Below are 24,867 nucleotides of genomic sequence, written 5' to 3'. Positions count from 1 at the left end.
AAGGGAATAATATTTACTCTTTCTAAATGAGTGGTGTTTTCACCATTGTTTCAATACCTTGACGGTGTATGGGGGAGGTTAAGATTTAACAAACATACCTCTACCTAAGTAGAAAAAGAGCTTCCATTTTCTACCTAAATGGTTAAAAAATGTTCTCCAACATTTGCATGAAATGAAGATGAAACTTATGATTTGTGTCTCTAGACACCGGATGTTTACCATTAATCCAATCATGCTTTATCCGAAAAGGGTACTCGTAATAAAAAGAAGTTTAATTCTTTGTTACAATCTTATCTTTTAATTTTTTTAAAAAAGATTATAAGTATGTTATTTTGAAAATTACTAAAAGGATTAGTATACTGAGCATCCAAGTATATCATTTTCTTTTTCTATCTTTTATACATATACGTACATTTTTTATTTTTTATAACACAATCATTGTATAAAGAAAAACGCGATACAAAAAAGTTTGCATCTTCATCTTCTTTCTTTTTCTTCTTTTATATTTTGTAAAACCCTAAACAATCATAACACCCGAAATCAATCAGACCGATCTCCTTATATCATTCCCCCTCAAATTAGATTAATTCCATAAAATAAAATCAAACCCTTAATTCTTGTTTCCCCAAATCCCATAAATCTTTTAATCAATTTCCGATTTTTTGTTCAAAGTTTCATCCTTTTTCATCTCCTTTACAAAACCCAGATATTTCTTGGATCAATTTTGATAATTTCATCATAAAGTTTGAATCTTTTTGAAAAAATAAATTAGGGTTTTTAAAAAAAATATAATTTGTAAGGCTGGCGGGTGTAGAGGTGATGTAATGGCGGATCGGCCAGGTGTCCGCCAAGTTTTGAGATTTCTTGAATTAGCATTTGGGTTTCATTTTGATAGAAAATTTAGTTGTTATTTTTGTGATTCAAAGAAAGAATGCTGAGTGTGCTTAGAGTGCACCTTCCGTCCGAAATTCCGATTGTGGGTTGCGAGTTGTCGCCTTACGTGCTTATTCGACGTCCTGATCAGACTGTTTTTACGGACGATGTACCGGAATCTTTACCTATTGAAGGACATTTCTTGAGATATAAGTGGTTAGTTGTTATTGATTTTTTTGAGTTTCTATCTGCTTAGTGTAATGTTGTTGTCTTATGGTATATGTATATATATATATATGTTGTATAAGTTTTCGTCTTTATTGATATTGGATAGATAATTTAGCTTCTACTAGAACCAAATGCATACATGAAATAAAAGCCTACATTGTTAGAAAAACTAATTTGATGAATGTTGATCCATCACCATTTAAGTGGGATGTTATGTGAGCTTGATTTACTTCTTATGTGATGGACTTGAGGCGGTCGAAATGGTGAAACTTCATGAAATCAGAAATGCATGCATTAGATTTAAAAAATATGACCATAGTAACATAGTGGCATAAAACCAGAATCCTAACCTCTCTAGGGCCAATTTTTATAAGATACAAAGGTTTGGTTAGTTTTATGCAGGGTTTCTTTTTTGTTAGTTTGTGGTTGCCTCTGACAATTAAGATTCTTTGTTTGACTTAATAATGACTGTAAAATATTGAAGGATATAGTCCTAGATCAGCGATGTGTATATAAGCCATAAGCCCATAACTGTCAGTTCACGAAGCCTAAAATCTGCACCAGTTATTTTTAATTTAATTTCACTTATTCATCCACTTCAAGTGACTTGCTACATGAGTTTAGAATTAGATATGACTATATGAGGTTGAACATTGAGGGTCTTTTATTTAAGGTTCGTAAACATAGCTAATGACCAAAATAAATTTGACTTCTAAATGAGTTGGCCTTGGATCATCTAATTGCCCGGCTATTGAATATTAGTATAGCTTTGTGAAATGTTTTTTTCTAGATTTCTTACTCTATTTGCTCTTTTTTGCGTTTCTCCGTGAAGAAATATTGTTTTATCCAAAATATAGTAGTATGGGAGGAGGGGTTTCTTTGCTGTAAGAACTAGACGTGTTATACAAGTATATTTTTGGTTTAGACAAAATAAATTATCAGTTCCATTTATAATTGTTAAATTATAGTTACCTTAATGCTCATATAATAGATGGTTAGGACTAAATTATCAGTTCCATCAGCTGCAGTAATTTTGATATGATTCAAACAGTAAATTGAGTTACTTATTGTTTTGCAAGGAATTTAAATTACCTACAGTATTTGAAACTTCTTTTAACAAAATTTGGGGGTTTGTGTAGCCATAACCACATCCAAACAATATTTTCTGTAGTTTGTTTTATTGCATCGCGTTTAATATTAAAGAATTACTTCCAAAACAAAGGGACACCCCTGTAATGGGGCTATATGGATTTTACAAGAATCATGGATGTTGTTGTTGCATTTCATTATTACCTGGATTAAGATCAACTTGTACTTGCATGACGCTGCAGGTACCGCATACAAAATGATAAAAAAGTTGCCATGTGTAGTGTACATCCATCTGAGGTAGCCACTTTACAATGTTTAGGATGCGTAAAAGCGAAAATACCAGTTGCTAAAAGCTATCATTGCACGCCAAAGTGTTTTTCTGATGCCTGGCAACATCATCGTGTTCTTCATGAACGTGCTGCTAGTGCTGTTAATGAAAATGGAAATGAAGAAGAAGAGATTTTTGGACGATTTAACAATAAGAATAATAATAGTCAAAGCTTATCTAGTTCACAATCTCTCCCGAGTCTTACGAATGGTACGGCACCTTTATATCCTGCAGCTGTGACACAAAGGAACGGTGGCGAAACGTGGTTTGAAGTTGGGCGTTCTAAAACTTATACACCAACAGCTGACGACATTGGTCATGTTTTAAAGTTTGAATGTGTGGTGGTGGATGTAGAAACGAAATCACCCGTAGGACCGTCAAGTACGATATTAACATCACATGTGATCTCAGCTCCAACTCCAAGTCCAAGGCGGCTGATCTCTGTTAGTAACACTGACGTAACAGGGAATCTGGATTTGGATGGGCGGCTTTCATCCACAGGAACTTTCACCGTGCTCTCGTATAATATACTATCTGATTCTTCCACGAGTGATTTATATAGTTATTGCCCTCCTTGGGCTCTTTCTTGGCCTTTCCGTAGGCAAAATTTGTTACGGGAAATTGTTGGCTATCGAGCCGATATTGTTTGTCTTCAAGAGGTATATAGATGTGCATATCGCATGCTATTAAGGGGTTGTGGATTTGCTTTTTGGAATTGATTCTCTACCAGTTTTTAATGTTTAGATAAACAGTTTCTGCTTCTGATTATACAAATTATTTGTTTTGATAACGGGTAACTAATTGCTAAAGGGTAGATATAAATGTCATTTTTTATTTCTTCTGTTAACCTATTTGAGTGCTTTGTACTCCCACCTCACAAGAATATATCCTCCATTATAACAATCATGTTTCTCTTTGTTTAATTTTTCTAGTAATTATTTATCTAATAAGTTTTTATAATGCTCAAACAATTGGTGTCCTTACTGATTACAATTTCAAAACGCAGCAGCAGATCCAAAAACCATCTCGAATAGTGTGTTTAGTTAAAGTTGCTTATCTGATTCTTATCACATAACCACCCTTAAAACGCACATCCTGTACACCCTTTATATGTAGATTTTGATTGTTTAAGGAGTTACACTAAGATTGTTTTAGCTTTTTTTCAGGTTCAAAATGATCACTTTGAAGATTTTTTTGCCCCCGAGTTGGACAAACATGGCTATCAAGCTCTATATAAGAAGAAGACAGCTGAGGTCTGTTTATAAACGTCTTTCTTCGTTTCAGATATCTAAAGTTTGTAGTTGTGATCTGTTTACCTGTGAATGGGTCATCTTGCGTTGTGTTAAAAGATATAAAAGGAAACTCGGCTAGTCTATTCAAACGCATAAAACCTTGTAAATAACTTTTTTTATATACAGAAAAGGTGAGATTATCATGGTAATAGTTAGGTTTTTAGAATAATCAATGCATCACTTACATATAGTTTTTATATATAAATGGATAGCAAGCATGTGTGGCAAATTCAACCTGTCGTTTTTTGCTTCGATGTACAACCTGTCAAACTGGTCCATCTTGCTACCTTTGTTAAGATCCTTTGTTATTGATCTTAGTGATTGTTTGTGTTCAGGTTTTTAATGGAAGTATAATGACTATTGATGGATGTGCTACTTTCTTTCGCAGAGATAGATTTTCGCATGTCAAAAAATATGAGGTATAGAAATTATTCTATTTAAATGGCACTTTAATGCCATCTGCTTACTCACCGGGCGTATGTGCAGGTTGAGTTTAACAAAGCTGCACAATCTTTAACCGATGCTTTAGTTCCTAGTGCTCAGAAGAAAACCGCTCTAAATCGGCTTGTTAAGGTTATTGCATGTATTTCTTAATACTCCCATGTTTTTTTGCTGCTTCTTTCGCTGATTTAATGTGTGGGTTCTGATGAAAATCTTATATGGCATGTGACAGGATAATGTTGCACTGATTGTTGTTCTAGAGGCAAAGTTCAGTAATCAGAGTATCGATAATCCAGGAAAACGGCAACTCGTTTGTGTGGTAAGCTATAGCCATTTATGTATTATCTATTATGCATATAGGGAGGTCTATATTTCATGTTTTCATTCGTCTGAAATTGTGGATTTCTGAACGTATGATTCAAGTGTTCTTTATATGGCGTGTAGGCAAACACTCATGTCAACGTTCAACAAGAATTAAAGGATGTCAAATTATGGCAGGTTATTTTGTTATCCTCTAATCACAAAAATAAAGTTATAGTCAAAATATACATATATGTGTGTGTGTGTATATATATATATATATTAATAAGTTTTCGGTGTACTCATGGGACGTTTCAGGTTCATACTCTGTTAAAAGGTTTAGAAAAGATTGCAGCCAGTGCAGATATACCGATGTTAGTTTGTGGGGATTTTAACTCGGTTCCGGGAAGGTCTGTGGTCTATTTCTTTAGTATTCAATAAAAATTTGGTTCAAATATATGTAATAAATGAAACCCATGCAATGTGGCGGCTTTTTCTTCTTTTCTTTTCTTTTTTTAAATCTTCCGGCAGTTTTCGGTGATTGTTGGCAGTAGTTGTTTAAGAGAAGTGGAGAGAGGGTGTGTCTTATTATTTTTGGGTGATGCATTGAGGATTTGAGGGTGATGTCACCTTCATGTTGGGTGAGCAAGAGAAGGTGATGTGTCACCCTCTCACTCTTCTAAATGGATGGGAAATGCTTTATATAATAGTATAGGGCATAGATGTATAGATAAATAATAAGAACCCAAATTATAACAAGCTTTTCAGTTTCATTAAATTTGGATCTGAATGATTATATTAATACTTCAATTTGTTTACAGTGCTCCTCATACACTTCTAGCAGCTGGGAAAGTTGATCCAATGCATCCAGATTTAGCGGTGGACCCTCTTGGAATTTTGCGGCCTGCCACCAAATTGACTCACTCGCTGCCATTGGTATATATATCTTCAGCTATATTCCAAATTTCAAGTAAACATTGGTAGTTTTCTTTCAAAGTATTATACCTTGGTCATGGTCTTGTGTTATACAGGTTAGTGCATACTCTTCCTTTGCTAGACCTGGGGGTGGTTTTAGTACTGAGCAACAAAAGAGGAGAGTGGACCCTGCCACAAATGAACCATTATTTACGAATTGCACACGAGATTTCATTGGTACCCTTGATTACATATTTTACTCGGGTATATCTCCAAATTTTCAGTGCTTGATTTGTTTCATTCTTAAGAATTGTATAAATGCTGTAATGGTTATGCCGTCTGTAATAGGGTTCAGCACATAAAAAGTTTCCATTTCATAGTAAACCTTTGTGAGAACAACAGTTTTTAAGACATTTATGGTTTATATGTATGTGGCATTTCAGCGGACAGCTTGATTGTGGAATCGCTGTTGGAGCTTCTTGATGAGGATCGCTTGAGGAAAGATACAGCGATTCCTTCTGCTGAATGGTCCTCTGATCACATTGCACTCTTGGCTGAATTTCGTTGTTGGAAGCCTCGAACAAAGCGTTGATGCATTTTAGGTAAGTGCCCATAAGTGGCTAATATACTTGTGCTTTATGATTCCTAAATAATGTTGGGTGCAACGTGCAAGTAAAGGAGCTGATCTTATATGAAGTCATTTAGTTTTTTATGTAATCGATTCAAAATATAAAAGTGTGTGGGTCTGTTAACAGGTTAGCATCGAAACTGGTCACGTTGGGTCTATCTGAAACATCTACTGTCTGAAGTTTTACTCTTTCTTTTCAATAAGAGGGTGTTTGGGTTGGCTTATTTGCAAGAGCTTATTGCATTTAAAATAAGCTCCAACTTTTGTGTGTATTTTAAGTGCGTCTTTTGTGTTAAAAACGCAAAAATGCAGCTTCAAAATGTGTCACCCAAACATCTAAATGTATTTTGTTGCTTTCGACATATGCAATAAGCCATAAGCACTTATTTTTACTCACTCACAAGTATCCTCTAAATAGGTGTGTCAAATATTGTTATGAAGTTATATTTGGTAAGTGAACTATTTGACTTTCCTATCTGTGAGAGCTTTATAAGAAATAATAATAGTAATGTGTTTGCACTTATTATAAAAAAGTTGTCCGAATACATAACAGTCAACCGTTGACTTTCTAAGTTACTTAATACTCATGGTTTTATTTGTTTGAGTTCTTATGAGTAAAACATATTGTATATGCGTTCTTAATAACATTTGCGGTAAAATATATCACACAGCATCTTAGTCTCGCCTTCTGTATATTGAGTGCTGCAGGTTTGGTCGAAGAGCAAAATCTTGGAGATAGAAGTCAAAAGAAAGCATTGGACAAAAGTTAAAAAACCTGTAAGAGCAGTAGATCGATAGCTGTCAGATGATCTACTCTGTATCATGCTACTACCCTTGTCCCATATACACATTTTATTCCTTTTCGTTTTCTTCTTTCTTTTAATAGAAAGATAATTGAAACAATATCCGGGTTCAATATAATAGCTACGAGTATATTTTTCTTTCTTTTGATAGGTTTCTAGTCTTTCATGTATGCCAAGTCACAGGTGAAATTTGAACAGGACTAAACTTGTTTTGAAATCTAATTTGCAAAGGCCAAACTACCCTTTTAGGATAAAACTAAAATTATTTTCATGTATTGGCTAGAGTAATGTAAGAGATCAAGGCTAATTTGGGAAAAGGAGAACAAATGTGTTCTATTATTTTGGTTGACTTCTTTTCATTTACTCTCATTAGGGAGAGACTATTATAAATGCAGAGTTATGCATTGGTACACATTGTGTCGTTGAAGCAGTATAAAGCCTAACTTTCTGATTCATATGAAATCGATGAGATGGAAATAAGTTAGTTTCAGTTTTTTTTTAATTATTAAAGTAATTATTACAAATTGTTCAAGAATTTGAGTATGCACAGCAGCATGAGATACCAGATCTTATGAATCTGCGTCCAAAATTCGATCATGCATCATGATAGACGGTAAACCAATTACAGAATCAGCAAAGCACCAGAAACATTTATATTTAGTGTTGAGCTACCACATGTTAAGTCCTTTTTACTGTTTTCTTTTGGAATTGGTTACTGACCTAGGCAATAAATTAAAATATGGCTTTTGCCTGAAACCGAGCTGAATTGATCCTTTTCTGAAGAAAAACTATGCTTGTGACGTATTTTGTTTCAGAATTCAGTTGATGGTGTTCAATTTCCGAAAGAAATGGGTTGACACCAAAGCAGTTAAGATTAATCTTGTCTGACTTTCAATGCGATACAGCATATGGTATCACTTTCACAACAAGCTGTATAAGTGCGATTAAATATCATTCTCACGTCTGAAGTTAATTCAAAGGTAGTTTTTTTCGAAATGCTTCCCTCATTCGAGTTTATCTGAATTTCCAATTAATTGTGGATTTTGTTGGGAACATAATACTTTTAAAATATTGATATCGATTCAACTGTGAATTATGAGAGGATTAGTTTGATATCAAATGTAATATTCTTAGTTTGATATTGAAGCAATGGCTTTAATTCTTTGTTTGTCTTGATAGAATATAAAGAATTATATATGGCATTATAGTTATTTCATGGGAATTGCTAATATTAACTATTATGTTTTCATGCAGTTAAACAACATTAGAAAATAAATGATTCTGCTAAACGTAGCCATAAGAGTATGTTTAACGTGTAATAGAATTTCTTTATGTTTTATTTTTAGTGTAATAGAATGGTGTACATAAAATAACCATCCCCTAAAAATAGTTATCAATCATCATGTAGAACCATATAGCCCTTAGCAAAATTTTAAAATAAATCACATCAAAAACTTCTGGCTCATATAAGAATAACAGTTGCAACTTCCAAATGCTCACGAATCAATCAATCAATGCCATCACTAAAGTCATACAAAACTTAGAAAATGAAAAACAATTGGGCTCTAGCTACCATTTCTACATCTGGGATCATGATATCATCAATGTAGTTCAATAATTGGGTCTATAATATTTCAGACTATCTTTTCTAGATAAAACTCAAATGTGGTTTCTAGAAATTTGCTTACAAAGCTGGAGACTCCACGGCTGCTGATCTTGAATTGAAGAGTGGTTGCAAGGCCTTGACAACGATCGTCATATTTGGCCTGAAATCTGCCTCGTATTGAACACATAGTGCTGCAACGGCTGCCATCTGAAAATGGAGATGAACAAGAAATTAGACTATCATCCTTTAACGGGTCAGACATGTAGGATAGCAAGAAGGTTTCTGTTAAGGGAAATGGGTCATCAAATGGATTGAAAGCGCCCAAACTGTAGTGTTTAAAACCTCTTTTATTTCATTTTGAGAAGAAACTATTACTAAATTAACACAAACTCTTGTTATTTTATATCGACACTAAGATTATTTATAAATGTTACTAGATGTCCAAAATGTTTTGGGTGACTAGATATATTTCAACACGAGCTTGCTTTGTCCAGTCACCCAACCTGCCCAACCCACCCTTTTTGCCACCTATAAGGCTATAATTGAACAAACCTTAGCAACTGCCTTTGGAGGGTAGTCATCATTTAACTTGGGATCAATACATTGCTTTACTTTGTCCTCACTTAATCTTGGTGTTGCCTGCAGGAGGCACATCATAACAGCATGAGTACAGATAATGTGTTCGAGCGTGTCTTAATGATCAATAAACACACTGCCATCATCCCCATTAAAACTGAAACTTCTATAATTGGATGTTTTCATTTCATTTCAATTTTTGAGAGATTATTGAAGCTAAAAGGAACACATTTATGGTATTGATCTTATTAACGAGACCTTTTCTTGTTCACATGCCATAATTGAGACTATAAGTATAGTATTTGACAAAAAGTCTAAGAACTTTTGGAAACAGTTAACATTTATCAGACAGACAGTGCAGATTAAGTTTAGGGTCCTTAGGTTTATTAGTAGCAAGACATACCCAAGTAACGAGACTTTGTTGTCCTTTGGGCATCGTGTGGTCAACTGGTTTTCTTCCTGTCAAAAGTTCTAAAAGAACTACTCCAAAACTATAGACATCACTCTTCTGAGTTATCTGCCCGGTCATTGCATATCTGGATCAAAACATAGATGTCAACGAAAGTGTTAGCTACAATAGTAACAAAAAACAAGTTAAAAAACAAATAACCATGTTCTGCTAATGAGGAGCAAGCGTTCTAAGAAATCAAAGCGTAGGCCATGTGATTACCCAAAGGGTAGCAGTTTTCACCCATTTTTTCAATGTCATCTCTTGTTATTTGTATAATGTAATAACTAAATTAACACAAACTCTTTTAAAAGATATACTCACTCCGTCCTAATTTAAATGTCCAAATTTGACTTGCTGAGTCTTTCTTCTCTAAATTTGACCGTAAGAATTTTTATTTGTATAATGTAATAGCTAATGAAAGTTAGATCAATAAAAAATACATCTAAAGCTCAATCAATCCATATATTTTACATCAAGTATTGTATAACACAAACAAAAAGATTTACGGCAAAAATTGCGAAAGAGAGACTTCAAAAGTCAATATAGGACATTTAAATTATAATACTAATAAGATAGCAAGACAGACGCATCAAAAGTCACTGGTGTCAAATTTGAAAAGCATAAGGCCACTAATCAATCATTTTACTCGAAAGTTAGATTGCTAATGTTATAGTAAAAAAAAAAAAAACGGTAGATTGATAGGAACCGTTTGATCCCATGTACCGAATTGGTACCCACATAACCCCCAGTAGGGATAGTGTCAAGGTAATTCAACCACTTAAATTCAATTCTGTCTCTGGCAAGATTCGAACTCAGGTCGCTCCTAGAAAGTGGCAACTAGTATAGTTTTCTAAATCATGTTTAACTCACTAACTATATAATAACAGATAAGAAAAAGTGGACAAAAATGTTTCAGGTCAACCCAAAATTGTCCAACCTGCACAAAAATTTTTCTCAGTTTTGAACTGTACCCAACCTCCATGACCCACCCATTTTTCCAACTCGAACAAATATTTTGGAAAAACTGAAAACCATGAATACCTATAATGCTTTATTTTATTGGAAATCTGATGAAAGAGAATTAAAGAAAACTGACTCTGGAGCATGGTAGCCAAAAGTTCCCAATACTCTAGTGGAATGCAGTCGCGCTGCAGTGTCAGAAGACTGATTGCTTAGATTAAAATCGGCTATCTTGGTTTGAAAATCATCAAACAACAAAACATTGCTGGACCGAACATCACGATGAACAATCGAAGGCTGGACCTTTTCATGTAGATACTCTAGACCTCTTGCTGCACCATAAGCAATTTTAACTCTCTGAGTCCAACTAAGAACTGGACCAGGTTGCGCCCCTTGTACACCCTTTCTCCCTATATAGATAGATAACCAGAAAGAGACACAATTTTATCATAAATTTTGAGACGGAAAGACAAATTCAAATGGAAATGAAAAAAGAAAGTTATATACCGTGTAATACATCATGCAAAGAACCCATGGATGCATATTGATATATCAAGATGCGGTTGTTTCCCTCCAAGCAATAACCGAGCAACTCAACAAAATACTCATTTTTAAGCCTTGAAACAACTGATAACTGCACACATTTGCTTATTGTTAAGCATAAAATTACAAAACACTCATATAAGTTGGATACATAAATCTTGTCACTGGCATTAAACAATACAAGCATACTGTTTAAGGGGGTATTTGGACTTGCCTTACGAATAATTTCTGATTAATGCGGATAATGCAGCAATAATCAGTATTTGTAACCAAACATCTAATTAGGCAGTGTTACTATAGTCGATTATTTGATTTTGACTTTTCATTATCGTATAATCACATTTAAAACGCACATCTAGCACCCCCTTCCTAAGAGTACTTCTAATTAACAATTTTAGTCCATTACGACACTTCACATAATTAAAGTATGAAAATTCACACCTGGGCTAGAAAATCATTATCGGGCTCAGGTGAAGAGCTCGTATCCAGCTTCTTCACCGCTACTTCTTGTCCACTACTTAGCTTTCCAGAGAAAACCCGTCCATAAGAACCTTCACCCACCAAAGCTTTTTGTCCAAAATTATAAGTCATCTTATTTAGCTCATTCAATGACAATGCTGGTGTTTCAATCGGTAAGGGCTTTTGAGGAGTCCCATTTCTTGCAGGTCCACCACCCCTTGGCTCTCCTCTATTACTCCCTAAAGCAAAAATGTTTAAAAATCTTAAACACCAAATAATCTTGAAAATGTGCTAAATATGTAACAAATATGAATCTTGTGTGTTAGCTTTCTTACCTCCATATGGTGGTCCTCGAGGTGGCGCGGTCGCAATATTGTTTGAGGGTGGACCGCTATAAACATCCTCTTCGCCACCTCCACAACAAGACATTCTTCAAATATAAAAGATACACAAATCCACAATTTATGTGTATATGTATATATACACTATGTGTATCTCCTTTTTCAACAAACCATATACTTTTTTTGTTTCTAACTTTACCTAAGATAATTCAAACATGTTAATTAGCTCAACAAAATCTTGATCAAACCACAATATTTTGATCACATAAAAAATATATAAATATATACATAACCAAATGAACCAAAAAAGCAAAAGACAGAGAAATGAAAAGAAACATTGCATGGATGACCATACCTCCAAAAACTTTCCACAAGATTTTATGCCAAGAACATCAACAATTATCACCAATATGATCAAAATAAATTAACAACAAAAAAACGAATACGAAATCAAATATTGTCGAGATTATTTTTGGATTATAATTCTGGGATTTTGAGATTTTGTGATTTTCCCTCTCCACACTCTCTCTAACCAGATTGTGAAAGACAGAAAAATCAAAAGAAAAGATTTTGTTGGTTCGCGGGAAAATAGGATTTTCCTGTTTTCTTACACGTTAATAAACCAAACATATATATAATAAAAATTATTTGTATGTATTGTATTCGTATTGTATGTATATATGAATGTTCATGGGGTTTCATGCTTGTCACGTTCATGGAAATAATTAATATATACTCCGTATATTAATTGTCATTTGGGTTAGTCTCTTGCATGCCAGTTTATTGGAATCTAAATATATCACGTATAAGTTTTATTATTATTTTTTAGCAAAAGTCAAAAAGTTAATCAAGTGTCTTGGTTATTGACTTGTCTCAAAAATGATATTTTCATTAGAGAAAAATGGAGTATATTATAGTTTATCTATTTAATTATTTATAAGAGCATAAGGTGCGACAGTTTTGCTTTCATAATACGAGTAACAATTATTGCTACTTATATGTACAGTTTTGCTCTCAAAAGTATATTATAGTGTACTTGCATGTACAGTTTTTTAGAATGTACAACATTTTACAAAGTTGAAAGTAAATTGCTACTTATATAACCCAAGAACTGAACCTGATCTTAGCTGAAACTGACGAGTTTGGACTCATCCGGGTCTGGTTCTACGATTTTTAAGATCAGCAGACCAAGCTTTACATCCATGATTCAAACGACAATGTTAATGAAAATATACGAGTACCAAAATAATAAAGTAACCAGATCACAAGAGTTGTGTTTCCGGGTATATAACGTAACAGATGATAAATGATTTTTAAATAACATTTTCACAACACAAATTAACAACAGCTTTCCGATTCTTACAACATAATATCCCCATATGGATATTTAGACATTAAATCGATCTAGAGACCCTTGAGCCCAATCATAAATTTAATTCAGCCATCCGAAAGAAAAGAGAATAGTCGCCAACCAACACCGTTAATCTCAAGCTATACAAATTCCAACCTGTGTTTTCCATTTGACTCACTGTTCTTTCCATATACGACCACTAACTCTTAACTTGAGTTCTTGCCTATCTCCACCAGAGAAAAAGAGAGCTAAGTTTCTCGGTATGACTAAACCATCTTGACTATCACGAACTTTACGGTGACTATCGCGTATGCTCCTTGGAACTCCTTGCCAGGTGAACTTGCGTCCGAACCCTCCCACTTCTAACGAGTAACTGAACTTCTTAGCTTCACTGTCCTCACCCATGAACCTTAGAAACGATATGTAAACTGGTGCCATTCCAAGCTGGAATGCTTCAAAGTGCAAACAGAACTGTCTTCCATAGCAATTAAATACCTGCACGTCAAGCAGACCTGGTGGATAAATGTTCGCTGGTTTTGCGAGATAAATTGACCCCCTAACCTTAACCATGTCCAACTATCTGTACCTACAGATGGGCTCTACTGCAATAGACTCTTCTTCCTAAAATACCATTTTTAACCATAAATTAACACTTTCTTCTCACAGAGGTGGATGAGGCCTGGTTATGAAAGAGACCGCCCCTTTGCGAGAACTGGTGCTGGTTAAGCTCAATCCCTCACTTCAAAAATAGAAATGCTTTGGGCCCAGTGTTCAAAACGGTAGTGACTGGACAGGGTACAGTTTTCCAATTCTAAAAACATTTGACTGTAATTTTATTAGTGGTATAATTTATGGCAAGAAAGTAACAAATTCGAGCCTAATATAACATGACTTTGCTAGTAACGATACAAACAGAGCTTTTCAATCAAATATTAGGACCTAAGAGCAAGTTCAGGCTCACGAGGGCCTAAAGCTATCAGGCATTTTTGGCCTGGGCACTGACTGATGATGTATCTCTAACTAGACTAGCCGGTCTTTATTAGATAATCCATCGGTGTATACTAAAAGGCCAAAATGAAAGCAAGAGATAATTTTTACCATCTCATATACAAGCAATGGTGGCTTACTCACATTGGATTTGGCCATTTCAGCTCATGTTATTTGACCTACTTAAAGGTTATAGCAACTTACAGTTAACATCCATGTTGCATTTTCAACTTCATGTGGATTAGATTTAACATATCGATGGTTGAAACTGCATCCATCATGCATATCCACGTTATGATCATCCTTTAAATGTGCCACAAGATACGGGATATCACCGGTGATTGAACATTCAGACCCAGCATAAGGACAGTTGTAAGGGCGAAACCGGCAATTTTGCTCGTGTTTCAGCTTGCTATAGTAAGGAAAGATATCATGACAACCAAGACTTTGGTGTCGACATGGAAGTTCCAAAGATTCTGCTACTTTCTCTAACGCCAAACACCTTATGTTACCCATTTCAAGACGGCACGTGGGACAGCAATTGTGCACTCGAAGTTTGCAGTTTGAGCACAACGTGTGACCATTTGGACACTACATGAAAAAACAAATGAAAGGGATCAAATAGGTAACCAATGTGGCTTCAACCAAAATCGCTTATTAAACCAAGTTTAAAATGCTCAAAATGAAGCTACTTAATTAAAAGAAGAAGTAAACTTCCATAAAGTATGATGATTCACACGAAGATTTCATACAAGTATAAGTTCATTGTATACTAAAAATAACTCATAAAAGACGTCAATTTCAAGACATTAAGAAATGTAAAAAATATTTCATTGAACAATGGAGATCTTTTTGAAAACCTTCCTTTCCGTACTCAAATTGAGTTTTACCACTATATATACATCTGAAGTTAATTTCACAACTTTAGTGAAGAACACCCTCACTTGTATAGATATCTAAAAACATACACAGGATCATGAACTCTATATCTGAAGATTGTTTGATCTATTGATATTGTATTTGTATGCTTCTATAACTTCAAAGACATATTTAGAATTTGTAAAGCAACAAGTATTCTTAATTACAATCAAGTCGTTCAACTTGCAGTGGTGGATCCCAAAATTCCAACCAGGATATGCACAAACATAGCAGAAATAATATCAGTGGTTTCACTGCAATTACCATTTAGATGGGGGCTTGTTTATGAACATACCCTACTTAGCTTTACAAATTTTAGGAAATAGTGGTTAATCTAACAAAAGTTTACAAGTGACTTAAATTATATATGACAATGAAACGACATACTATGTAAGTACAAACCTGGTGAATAGGAGGATACATTAAAGTGGTGCACACTGGACATTCAAGAAGCTCATGAACACCATTTGTTGATTGCATTCCATGTTTTGCACTTGCTCCAGTTGCTATCCTTGTAACACTTTTATCAGTCTTTGTGATTGCTACATCATACTTCAAAGGTTTAGGATGAGACTCAATAACATCTTTACAAACACCACCACCTGGAGCCATTCGAATCTAAAGTATTTGCTGAATTTCAGTTGAAATGTCTCAAACCAAGATCAAAGCTCAGGAACTGTTGCTCTTGAAAAGCATAGGCAACATCTGATAAACACAAAGTGTATAGAGATATATGAGAACTTCTTCAATGTTATAGGAATGTTAAGTGAATTGAATAAGAAGTTTCTGAATTTTGAACAAATGTTTACAATATATCAGTCAAAGAGTAGACAAAAGGAAGCCGGCAAGTCAGATAAGCAAAGGTTATTTAATCACAAGCCTAATAAAATAAAGATACAAAAATACAAACAATTCAACTCAAAGGCCCATTGATATTCCTTTACTACCCCTCTTGTACCAAACAAATTGCACCAAGATATCGATGTAAGGATAACAAAAAAAACCATATCAATATCCGACTTAACATGTAGCATAAAGAGCTGTTTTGATGTGCGCTTCGAAAATGACTATTGTTGCTTGAAGGTTCAGAATAAGATAACCAGTTAACTAAAGCCACGAGTGCAAGGTAATTTGCCAAATTCGATTACTTTGTAAATTAAAATGCACATCATAGCACCACAAAGAATTATATCCGTGACTAATATATTACCCTTTAAAGATATCACATTAACATAAAGATAGATTAAACTAAGCACTTATGACATTCAGAAAATGTCAATTTTACAATAACTCTAATCAAAACAATGAAAATATGTACTTTTTCAGATAGACAGTAGGCGAAACTCTAAACCACTACTTGGAACTACCCAGATTCTCACACCAACCATCTTTGATAATAACATGAACAAGATTGAAGTAGTTTATCACGAGTTTGCTAATCTTTAACTAAACAAGTATTAAACAAAGAGTAGTTCTAAGCATATAATAATCAATCCAAGCATATATTAATCATTAGCTATTAAATATATGATTAAAGATAACTAAACAGATCTAACACCAACAACCAATTGATCATAAATTTCGGCTATCCTTTTCAAGAAAAATAATACTTTCAAGATTAGTTACCTACTTTTAATACCAATAATTATGAAGAATCCAACGGGTACTAATATATTAAGCACAACAAAACAAAATTGAAATATGATTGCCCAACAAGATTATAATTTAAATGTATGTAACTCCTAGCATCAATCAACCTAATATTCTTGAATTGGCACATAAGTAGGTGAAAATGAAAGAAAAATAATAAACTAAAAAGCAATTCTTGGTATAAACTTGTCATAACATTCAAGCCATCCACACATGTCACACCCCACAAAAGTAAATATTTAAGATCTAACATCATACCCAAATGTCAACTTCCTCAAAATCACATTTTTTATCCAGATAATTTCAAGAAATAAATTTAACCCACTGGAACACAATTGTGCATAAAAATAACAGTCTATCCAAATGTAATTATCAACCTTCATACACAATACTTTATAACTATAGCCCTTAAACTTACCATAATCCATATACAAAATATGGGCTTTATTTTCTTCAGAAAATCAGATTTTTTATTAAAAAAAAAAAAGAAAGAAGTGAAATTCCCAACTTGCAAATTTGAACACCACATAAACTTACACCAATTGGGTGTGTAAAAACAGAAACAAATTTCAATTTTTTATGGACTTTTAATGAACAATACACAAATGTAAGAAAATGGAAAAAAAAAAAAAAAAAGAATAAATTTAACTAAAATGTTATCAATTTCTTTAGATAGATTTTAAAGAATTAAGGGTTTTGTTAAAAACCTGCTTTTTCCATCAAAATCCTATCTGGGAATCCAAGAAAGAGAAAAATATATGGTTATCAAGAATACCCGTAAGTATATCCATCATCAATGAAAGAATCCAAGAGAAAAAAGTACAATATATATACAAACAAAATATCAAAAATAAATAAACAATACCCAGTTCAAATTTGAAATAAACAAATTGAAAAGCCACAACTTTATGATTAAAAACAGAAGAAACAACAAAAAAGAGAGATACCCAGTTGAGATAATCGAGCACATTGTTCATATATTGCCAATCAAATTGAAGAAAAAATTGAATCTTTATTTTATTTTATTTTTTATGGGAATGAGAGAAGGATTTGAGATTGGACCGGAAATGTGAGTAGGGATTTCAAAGTGCAAAAGTCACCATTTTTATTGTGATGCAATGAAATTCAAGAAACATGGGTAGTGATTTTTGGAAGTTAATGTTTTTCTTGGGTTTCGTTCTAGCCTTTATACTTGTGGAATAAACTTGAAATTTTTTTTTTACCTGTGTGAAAAAATAATCAAATCGAAAATGTAATTAACTTAACTCATATTTTTAAAAATAATACTTTAAGTATTTGACACGTGGATTTCACTAATTTTTATTCTTCTACATATCATCATATGATTAGGTTAATTTTTAGCATACAAATTAATTTGATTTATCATTATCCCCAATATTATCTTGAAGAGATACTTGTACAAAAAGCATTATATTTTTTCTTATGAAAGGTAACTTTTATTCACAAATCGTAACTCATATAATTGAGGAGTGGCCAACAATTACAATGCAATACTAGTTATACACACGGAAAGTATTCCAATCTTGTCAACTATACATACATTGCTTCGATCTAGTCTGAAACCATAAATAACTAGTAGCTTTAATATCTTGAAACACCTTATCTATACTTATGCTACCGCCTTCAAACCTCTTTTCATTTCATTGCTTTCCAAATGATCCAACGACAATACCTTTGAAGATCTTTCTCATACCTCTACTTAATCCCACATGTTTATAAATTTCAAAAACCATATATCAGCAGCAAGGTCACACGAACATATAATATGCTCAATCGTCTCCTCTGCCCCATCACACAATCCACAATTCATGTCATCAAAATCACAGTTTCTAGCTTTAAGTGTCACCAAAGTCGGAACCCTATCCATTGAAACTCTCCACATGAAAATGTTACAATTTTTGTCACCCATTTCGACCATATGAATACGAACCTATCACTATAATCAACCCCGCTTCTGATGAACTCTTTAACGCCTTTAACACTAAACTCGATCCCATTCCCACCAGTCCATGACCATCGATCTTACTGCTAGTTCAAAACGGTCCTCTCCAAGAGGTGACAAAGATCAGCCCACTCTTCCTTCCAGCTCCTCATGAGAGGTTGGATTTCGGTTCTAGACACAAACACCCTCAAATCTTTTCGTTTCAGGACAAAACCAATCTTTAATCCAGCACTTTTTATCTTTTTCCAGCTTAAAGAGGAGAGGAAAACAGTCCTAAAGCGGTTTGTCACAAATCCAAATGTCTAGCCAGAACCGAATGTGCTAACCAGACCCACATATACCTTTGAACATCTAATTCAAACCACTCCCAGCAACTCTAACTTTGCTTATGACACTCACAATGGACTTCCAGACCCCACATAGAGATCGGTTAATAGGCAGAGTCTCCCAACAACGCCTAGTATCATGCAGTGAGTCGATTACCGTCCTCCAAAGCACCCCTCTCCCCTTACGGTATCTCCAAATCCATTTAGACAGAAGCCTTACATTCGTATCTCTAAGCTTGCTTAAACCAAGACCTCTTATCGAAACAGGAGATGCTACCCGATCCCACGCTACCCAATGTATTTTCTTATTTTCACTCGACCCACCCCAAAGAAACCTTCTAATTATTGCTTCTAAACCCTTCACAACTTTCTTTAGGACTTTAAAGAGTGATGAGTAATAAGCTGGTATACTTTCCATGAGAGAGTTAATCATAGTGACCCTGCCCGCCATAGATAAACAAGATGCCTTCCAAGTAGCCAATCTCGACTCAAAAACATCAAAAGGATAGTCCCAATTTGCAACTCTATTCATATTACTACCAATCCGCATTCCTAAATGGTCAAAAGGTAGAGAACCTTCTGAGCATTTTATAATCCCCGCTACTCTTCTAACTTCATTGGCCTCCACCCCAACCCCAATTAAACTGGACTTGCTTATGTGTATCTTAAGATCCGAGCATATATAAAAAATTCTTAAATTTTTGTCCACCCTTTTTAATGTCCTCCACCTCCCATTTCCTCAAGAAGGTACAATCGTCTACATAGAGTAAGTGAGAGATAGCAGGGTCTTGGTTAGGAAGACAAATGCCACGAAAAATACCTGAATTACAAACTTTATGTATCATACGAGAAAGAACTTCCATCACGAGCAAGAAGAGGAAAGGGGAGATAGGATCTACTTTGGCGCATCCCCTTATGACATTGAAACTCAAAAGTGTGGGCCCCATTAACCAAGGCAACAATGTAAGTTGTTGTAAAATGTAAATTATGAAATTTTAAGTGAATTGGATCATTTGAAGTTTTTTAGTTATGTTGTTTTAAGTTGAGAAAATTTGTGAGAAATATAATATAATTATCTTTTATTTTATAATTAATAATTTATTTTATACGAAAAAATATTATCTTTGAAATGGTCTAATAATATATGATCGTCAAATATTTTTGAATAGATCAAATAAATATTTGAAAAACAATTAAAAAATATTCCTTTCAGACCACATAATCTGAAAAAGAAAGACCACATGATGGATAGCGAGCTAATTAATCACAAACGATTTATGAAGGTTTTCTTTTGACACCATTGTTCTAGATCGTGATAATGAGATCCGTTTTAAACAACCAACTATCCATTGTCAAGTTTTAAACTTATTATTTCATGATACGGATGTATTTCTATTCGAAAGTCATGTGTAAAAAAATGATATGACACAATGAACAACAAATAATATATATATAGTTATATATATTTTTTTATGACTAATTTAAAACAACTATTTAAGTAAATCATATAAAATAATCACTTTCTCTTAATCAATAATCATTATGATTCATCATAATTTTCAAACAATATATATATATATATATTGCTCTTTGAATCTTCGTATATAAGTTTTATAATGATTGAAAGATCAAGATCTTATTATATATTATATATATGGGGGAAGGGAATATGAGGTTGTTAGGCACCCAAGTTGGGTGAAAAATCCTTCACATACCTTTTTTTAAAAAGTAAAAATCATGAAGGACATGTATTTATTTAAAATTTTAAAAAAATTAGTACGTGAAGGGTTTTTCACCCAAGTTGGGTGCATTATAGGGAAAAATCCATTAAAAAAAGTAACTTTTTACACAAAAAACCTAATAAAGAGAACCTATTTAGATTTCGTCTATTAAAAGAATTTCATTTCTAAATTTTTTTCAATAAAAATAATACTGTTAATTTTCATCGTTAATTACCCGTTAAGTGCCAAGTAACATGCCTTGAACATCTGATATGGCAAATTTATAAGGTATATTGGTCTTTTTAGCCTCATATATTCCTCCCCAACATCAATCAATACCTATATCTAATTATCTATCATCCATGTTAAATAGTTATATCTATATATCATTTTTTATTTTCTTTTTTCTTTTCCAAGATTCTTCAATCTTTTATCTTCAAACAATTAGGGATAACCCATTATCACTACCACTATTCACTATCCAGATGTCGTCACAGCCACCGTCTTCCACCTCCCCGACTACTTCTTCATTGGTCTCTCTAATATTGTTTGCTTGAAATTTGAAAAGATACCCAACACCCACTTAACACCACCGCCCACCGCCGTAATCCGCCACCACAACCATTACCATCGATGATACCACCACCAGATACCACCTCCTGTCCCCACCACCTGCTCCCGTCGCTAGCCACCTACTTGCGTCACTACCGGAGCAACACCACTCGTCTTCCCTGGAAATGGCTACCGCAACACCACCATAACCACCATCTTCCCTGGAAATGGCCACCAGCATCTCTAATCCATTTCTAAAAGTTAATCAAAATGTTGTCAAGAAATTGAATCACGAGATCTGTATGGATGTTGATTAAAATATGTAGTAGACTTATTCATTTGTTACAAAAAGCTACCATTTGACTTTTGAAATTAAAACTAAATATGGGTTACATTTAAATCATGAGAGCTCTATGGATGTTGCTTTGAGATTGAGGATGTTTTCGGTTAGATTTGATTTAAGAATACTAAATATCCTTGAATCTTGTGAATATATGATGACCTTTTTTATTTCTTATTTTTTTTTTAAACAGGGTACTCATTTTGGGAAGATAATGTGAGGCTTCTTCTTGTTGTTAGTAATGTGAGGCTAAAAGGACCAATGTACCCTATAAATTTGCCACATCAGATGTTCATGGCATACTGACAAGGCATTTAACGGGTGTCTAACAATGAAAACTAACGATAATACCTTTATTGAGAAATTTGTAGAAATGAAATTCTTTTAATGGATGAAACCAAAATAGGTTTCCCTTACTAAGAATTTTGTGTAAAAAAAATTACCTTTTTATGAATTTTTTTCTATATTATATTATATATATAGGCATCTAGCTGTTTTTCTTTTCTTATATAAAATTATTTAAAATTATTTTCATGTTCAAGATCGAGAAACCTTCATTTATCACTAATACAACAAATTTCATAAAATGGGTAGACACTTTTATCACAAACTTTTAAAAAAGTGGTCTTAAAACATTTCTTTGAATAAAAGATGAAATTTAAGTCCAAATACATCGTGATAGAAATGAGGGGTTAAATGAAAACCAATAAAATAAATTTTCATTTTTGTACGAGTAAATTTCACAGATGATATTTGAAGTATACCATAAATTACTCTTTTGGTATATTTTTTTGAATCTCTTCTCAGACCATATCTAAAGTTTTCAAATCCTACTCGTACGATACCTAAGATTAATAAGTCATCTATTTTTGTTGTTATCTTACCAAGAGGACTAATAGTGTAATTATTTTTAACAGCGACATATACTATAATATAATATAATATTTAAGAGATATGATTAATCTTTTAAAAACAACCTTCTAAAAATCCTCTGAATAATAGGATTATGACATTTGTCAAAATTAAAGGATGAAATTACAAAAGATAATTAGTGAAAAACACTTGTAAACAGGGACGAAGTCATGGTGGGGGCAACTGCCCCAATTCCAACTTTGGTACGATGTAATTTTTTCAATTTAAATAGTATATTTGTAATTTGTTAGTATAAAAAATAAATAGGAAATACATACAAATATTAGATTCGTTGTCATTAATTTATTCTTTGAAAGTAATTGGTCTTCAAAGCATTAGTTTTGAGATATATTTCTTATTGAGAGAGTAAAAAGCTTGAGTTATTACGTTTTTTGATAGAAATAAAGAAGAAAAGTTAATTAAAGAGTTTTCTTTGTTTAAAGTAAATGTGTAAAATTATTGTACATTACTCGTAATAGTGTAGGTGAATATGAAGAACTTATTTTATTTCAAGCTATTATTACTCATATTTATCCTAAAGAACTAAGTTAATTCTCTCATAAAAATTTATATGTTTTGCTGTTTTGGGTTACTTGTATTACTTATGAGATTAGTTGGTAACATCATTCGAAACATTTATTAGTCAAATCGAGTTATGATTGACTACGTTTTTTTTTTAATAAGACGTTTTCCGCCACGTGTTAACTTTATTTATTAAAATATATATATATATAAATATGGGTGTTACACCCGTTGTTAGGAACAAAATTCTTTTAGGGAACCATTTTCTATTATTGAGTTAGGGTCTAATTTTTTTTTTTTTAAAACATCCTTGAATATGACTCTCATAAGTATGACAAACGACTTTTGAATTTGCCCTCTTATGAAATAGATTCTGGTTATGTTTCTGTATGTAAAGTAATTATGATATTAAGAGAACTATTAGGAAATAAAAGGATATATCATTTCTCATACTTTATTTTAATACCTAATAAAACTTATTTATTACCTCTTTGTAAAACTATAAATTAGATGCTTTTTTGGTATAGACGTAATGAACCAAAAAAATGAAAAACGTGAATTAAAGTAAGAAAAGTTGATTTTTAACCTCTTTCAGCTTTGCAACTTGAGGGTATTGGAAAATGTGTTTTCAAATTTCCCGCACGCCACGTTTAAAACTTTGAATTTTAAGCTTTGGTTTGCTTTCTAAATGAGTTTATAATTTGCTTTGTAAATGAGTTTATAATATGAAGAAGTGAAGGTGGTGTTGACGTGCTGTTATAGTGACGGAACCAGGATTATTAGTGACTCGTAACACAAACTTTTTAACACTAGCTTCATATCCCTGCAAAAAAAATTTTGAACGACAAGGTTATTGCGATGTAATTTTTTTGAGAATTTTTCTCTAATTTTAGCATTTTATAAGTGTTTTTACAAATTTTGTTGACTTGTAACACCAATGAAAAAAACAACATAATTCAATTATTTTACACCAATACACCATACGAGTTAAGCGTATCCATAGTCCGAGCTACCCCTACCTCTAAAGTAGTTCCACCCCTGTGCCCCTACATATTTAAGTTAGGTGAAATTTCTCATATATATATATTTTTTTAATTCATAAAAAACATGAGGACCAATTATTTAATACATTATGAATTAAAAAATTAAAATGTGAGAAGTATTTCACTCAACTTAATTGTGTGATAACACCACCTTCACTTATAGATGCATTAATGACAAATTAATGTAGCGTTGTTAGAAATAAAAGAAGTTGGTGGTGAATAAAAGGTTGATGTTTGACAAAATTTGAGGAGGTAAGTTTGCTGTAAAAATGTGTTTTGGTGGTCAAAATGACACTCTAGACATTTCGCATGTCCCAACTCCCGTAAATTTCTACAAGAGTGGAATAATTTTTAATAAGAGATACTACAGATAGTCGTGCAAGAATCGCTTTTGGTAATATATTTGTAACTAATATTTTCTATTTTTATACTTTTATTTAGAAAGTCCTGGTTATATATAGTGTGGTCCTTCCGCTGTCCGATGGGACCTAGCATTTAGTGATCCTTGAAGAACTTTTGTGTTTATATGGACCACATAGTACAATCCATATTATGTACAAGTCATGTAAATAGTCCAACTAAGAATAATGAACTACTACTATTTATAACATAATGAACAACTTATTACTGCGTGATGATTATAAATATTACCATTCTACGTACCTTATAGATTTACTTTCATACTTTTATAATTTTATTTAATTTTGTGCTAAGGGTGCGATATGATGGACATGAAACATCATCATGAG

The 24,867-nt window shown here is 33.1% G+C and overlaps 3 protein-coding genes across 3 annotated transcripts; 1 reads left to right on the top strand and 2 right to left on the bottom strand.

Annotated features, from left to right (window-relative positions):
* Window positions 1-447: 447 nt before the first annotated feature.
* LOC122581668 (carbon catabolite repressor protein 4 homolog 1-like) lies at window positions 448-7,042 on the top strand. Its single transcript, XM_043753915.1, has 12 exons — window positions 448-1,089; window positions 2,433-3,177; window positions 3,685-3,771; window positions 4,146-4,229; window positions 4,297-4,383; window positions 4,484-4,570; window positions 4,696-4,749; window positions 4,870-4,961; window positions 5,373-5,487; window positions 5,583-5,730; window positions 5,910-6,068; window positions 6,803-7,042. Exons 1-11 carry the CDS (start codon window positions 932-934, stop codon window positions 6,056-6,058), a joined length of 1,806 nt encoding a protein of 601 aa, XP_043609850.1. The 5' UTR covers window positions 448-931; the 3' UTR covers window positions 6,059-6,068; window positions 6,803-7,042.
* A 1,348-nt stretch (window positions 7,043-8,390) lies between these two features.
* On the bottom strand, window positions 8,391-11,968 carry LOC122582406 (probable protein kinase At2g41970). The gene is made up of 7 exons (XM_043754796.1): window positions 11,825-11,968; window positions 11,475-11,737; window positions 10,998-11,124; window positions 10,627-10,900; window positions 9,483-9,615; window positions 9,056-9,142; window positions 8,391-8,710 (listed from the first exon to the last, which is right to left on the bottom strand). Exons 1-7 carry the CDS (start codon window positions 11,919-11,921, stop codon window positions 8,582-8,584), a joined length of 1,110 nt encoding a protein of 369 aa, XP_043610731.1. The 5' UTR covers window positions 11,922-11,968; the 3' UTR covers window positions 8,391-8,581.
* Window positions 11,969-13,082: 1,114 nt separating this feature from the next.
* Window positions 13,083-17,871, bottom strand: LOC122582106 (E3 ubiquitin-protein ligase SINAT2-like). Its single transcript, XM_043754463.1, has 4 exons — window positions 17,687-17,871; window positions 15,492-15,794; window positions 14,376-14,762; window positions 13,083-13,679 (listed from the first exon to the last, which is right to left on the bottom strand). Exons 2-4 carry the CDS (start codon window positions 15,699-15,701, stop codon window positions 13,359-13,361), a joined length of 918 nt encoding a protein of 305 aa, XP_043610398.1. The 5' UTR covers window positions 15,702-15,794; window positions 17,687-17,871; the 3' UTR covers window positions 13,083-13,358.
* Between the last annotated feature and the right edge of the window lie 6,996 nt (window positions 17,872-24,867).

This window comes from Erigeron canadensis, chromosome 9 (genome assembly GCF_010389155.1).
Source record: "Erigeron canadensis isolate Cc75 chromosome 9, C_canadensis_v1, whole genome shotgun sequence".
Lineage (NCBI taxonomy): Eukaryota > Viridiplantae > Streptophyta > Magnoliopsida > Asterales > Asteraceae > Erigeron > Erigeron canadensis.
Note: the sequence above shows the minus strand (reverse complement) of the source record. Positions and strands in the feature narration are given on the sequence as shown.

Coding starts and splice junctions, on each gene's coding strand:
- LOC122581668 (XM_043753915.1), top strand. CDS start 932: ATGCTGAGTGTGCTTAGAGTGCACCTTCCGTCCGAAATTCCGATTGTG. Junction 3,772..4,145: donor ATAAGAAGAAGACAGCTGAG/GTCTGTTTATAA, acceptor GTTTGTGTTCAG/GTTTTTAATGGAAGTATAAT. Junction 4,384..4,483: donor CTCTAAATCGGCTTGTTAAG/GTTATTGCATGT, acceptor GGCATGTGACAG/GATAATGTTGCACTGATTGT.
- LOC122582406 (XM_043754796.1), bottom strand. CDS start 11,921: ATGTCTTGTTGTGGAGGTGGCGAAGAGGATGTTTATAGCGGTCCACCC. Junction 11,738..11,824: donor AGGACCACCATATGGAGGTA/AGAAAGCTAACA, acceptor TAAACATTTTTG/CTTTAGGGAGTAATAGAGGA. Junction 9,143..9,482: donor AACAAAGTCTCGTTACTTGG/GTATGTCTTGCT, acceptor TGCCTCCTGCAG/GCAACACCAAGATTAAGTGA.
- LOC122582106 (XM_043754463.1), bottom strand. CDS start 15,701: ATGGCTCCAGGTGGTGGTGTTTGTAAAGATGTTATTGAGTCTCATCCT. Junction 14,763..15,491: donor TGTATCCTCCTATTCACCAG/GTTTGTACTTAC, acceptor TTTTTCATGTAG/TGTCCAAATGGTCACACGTT. Junction 13,680..14,375: donor ATGCAACATGGATGTTAACT/GTAAGTTGCTAT, acceptor CTTGACGTGCAG/GTATTTAATTGCTATGGAAG.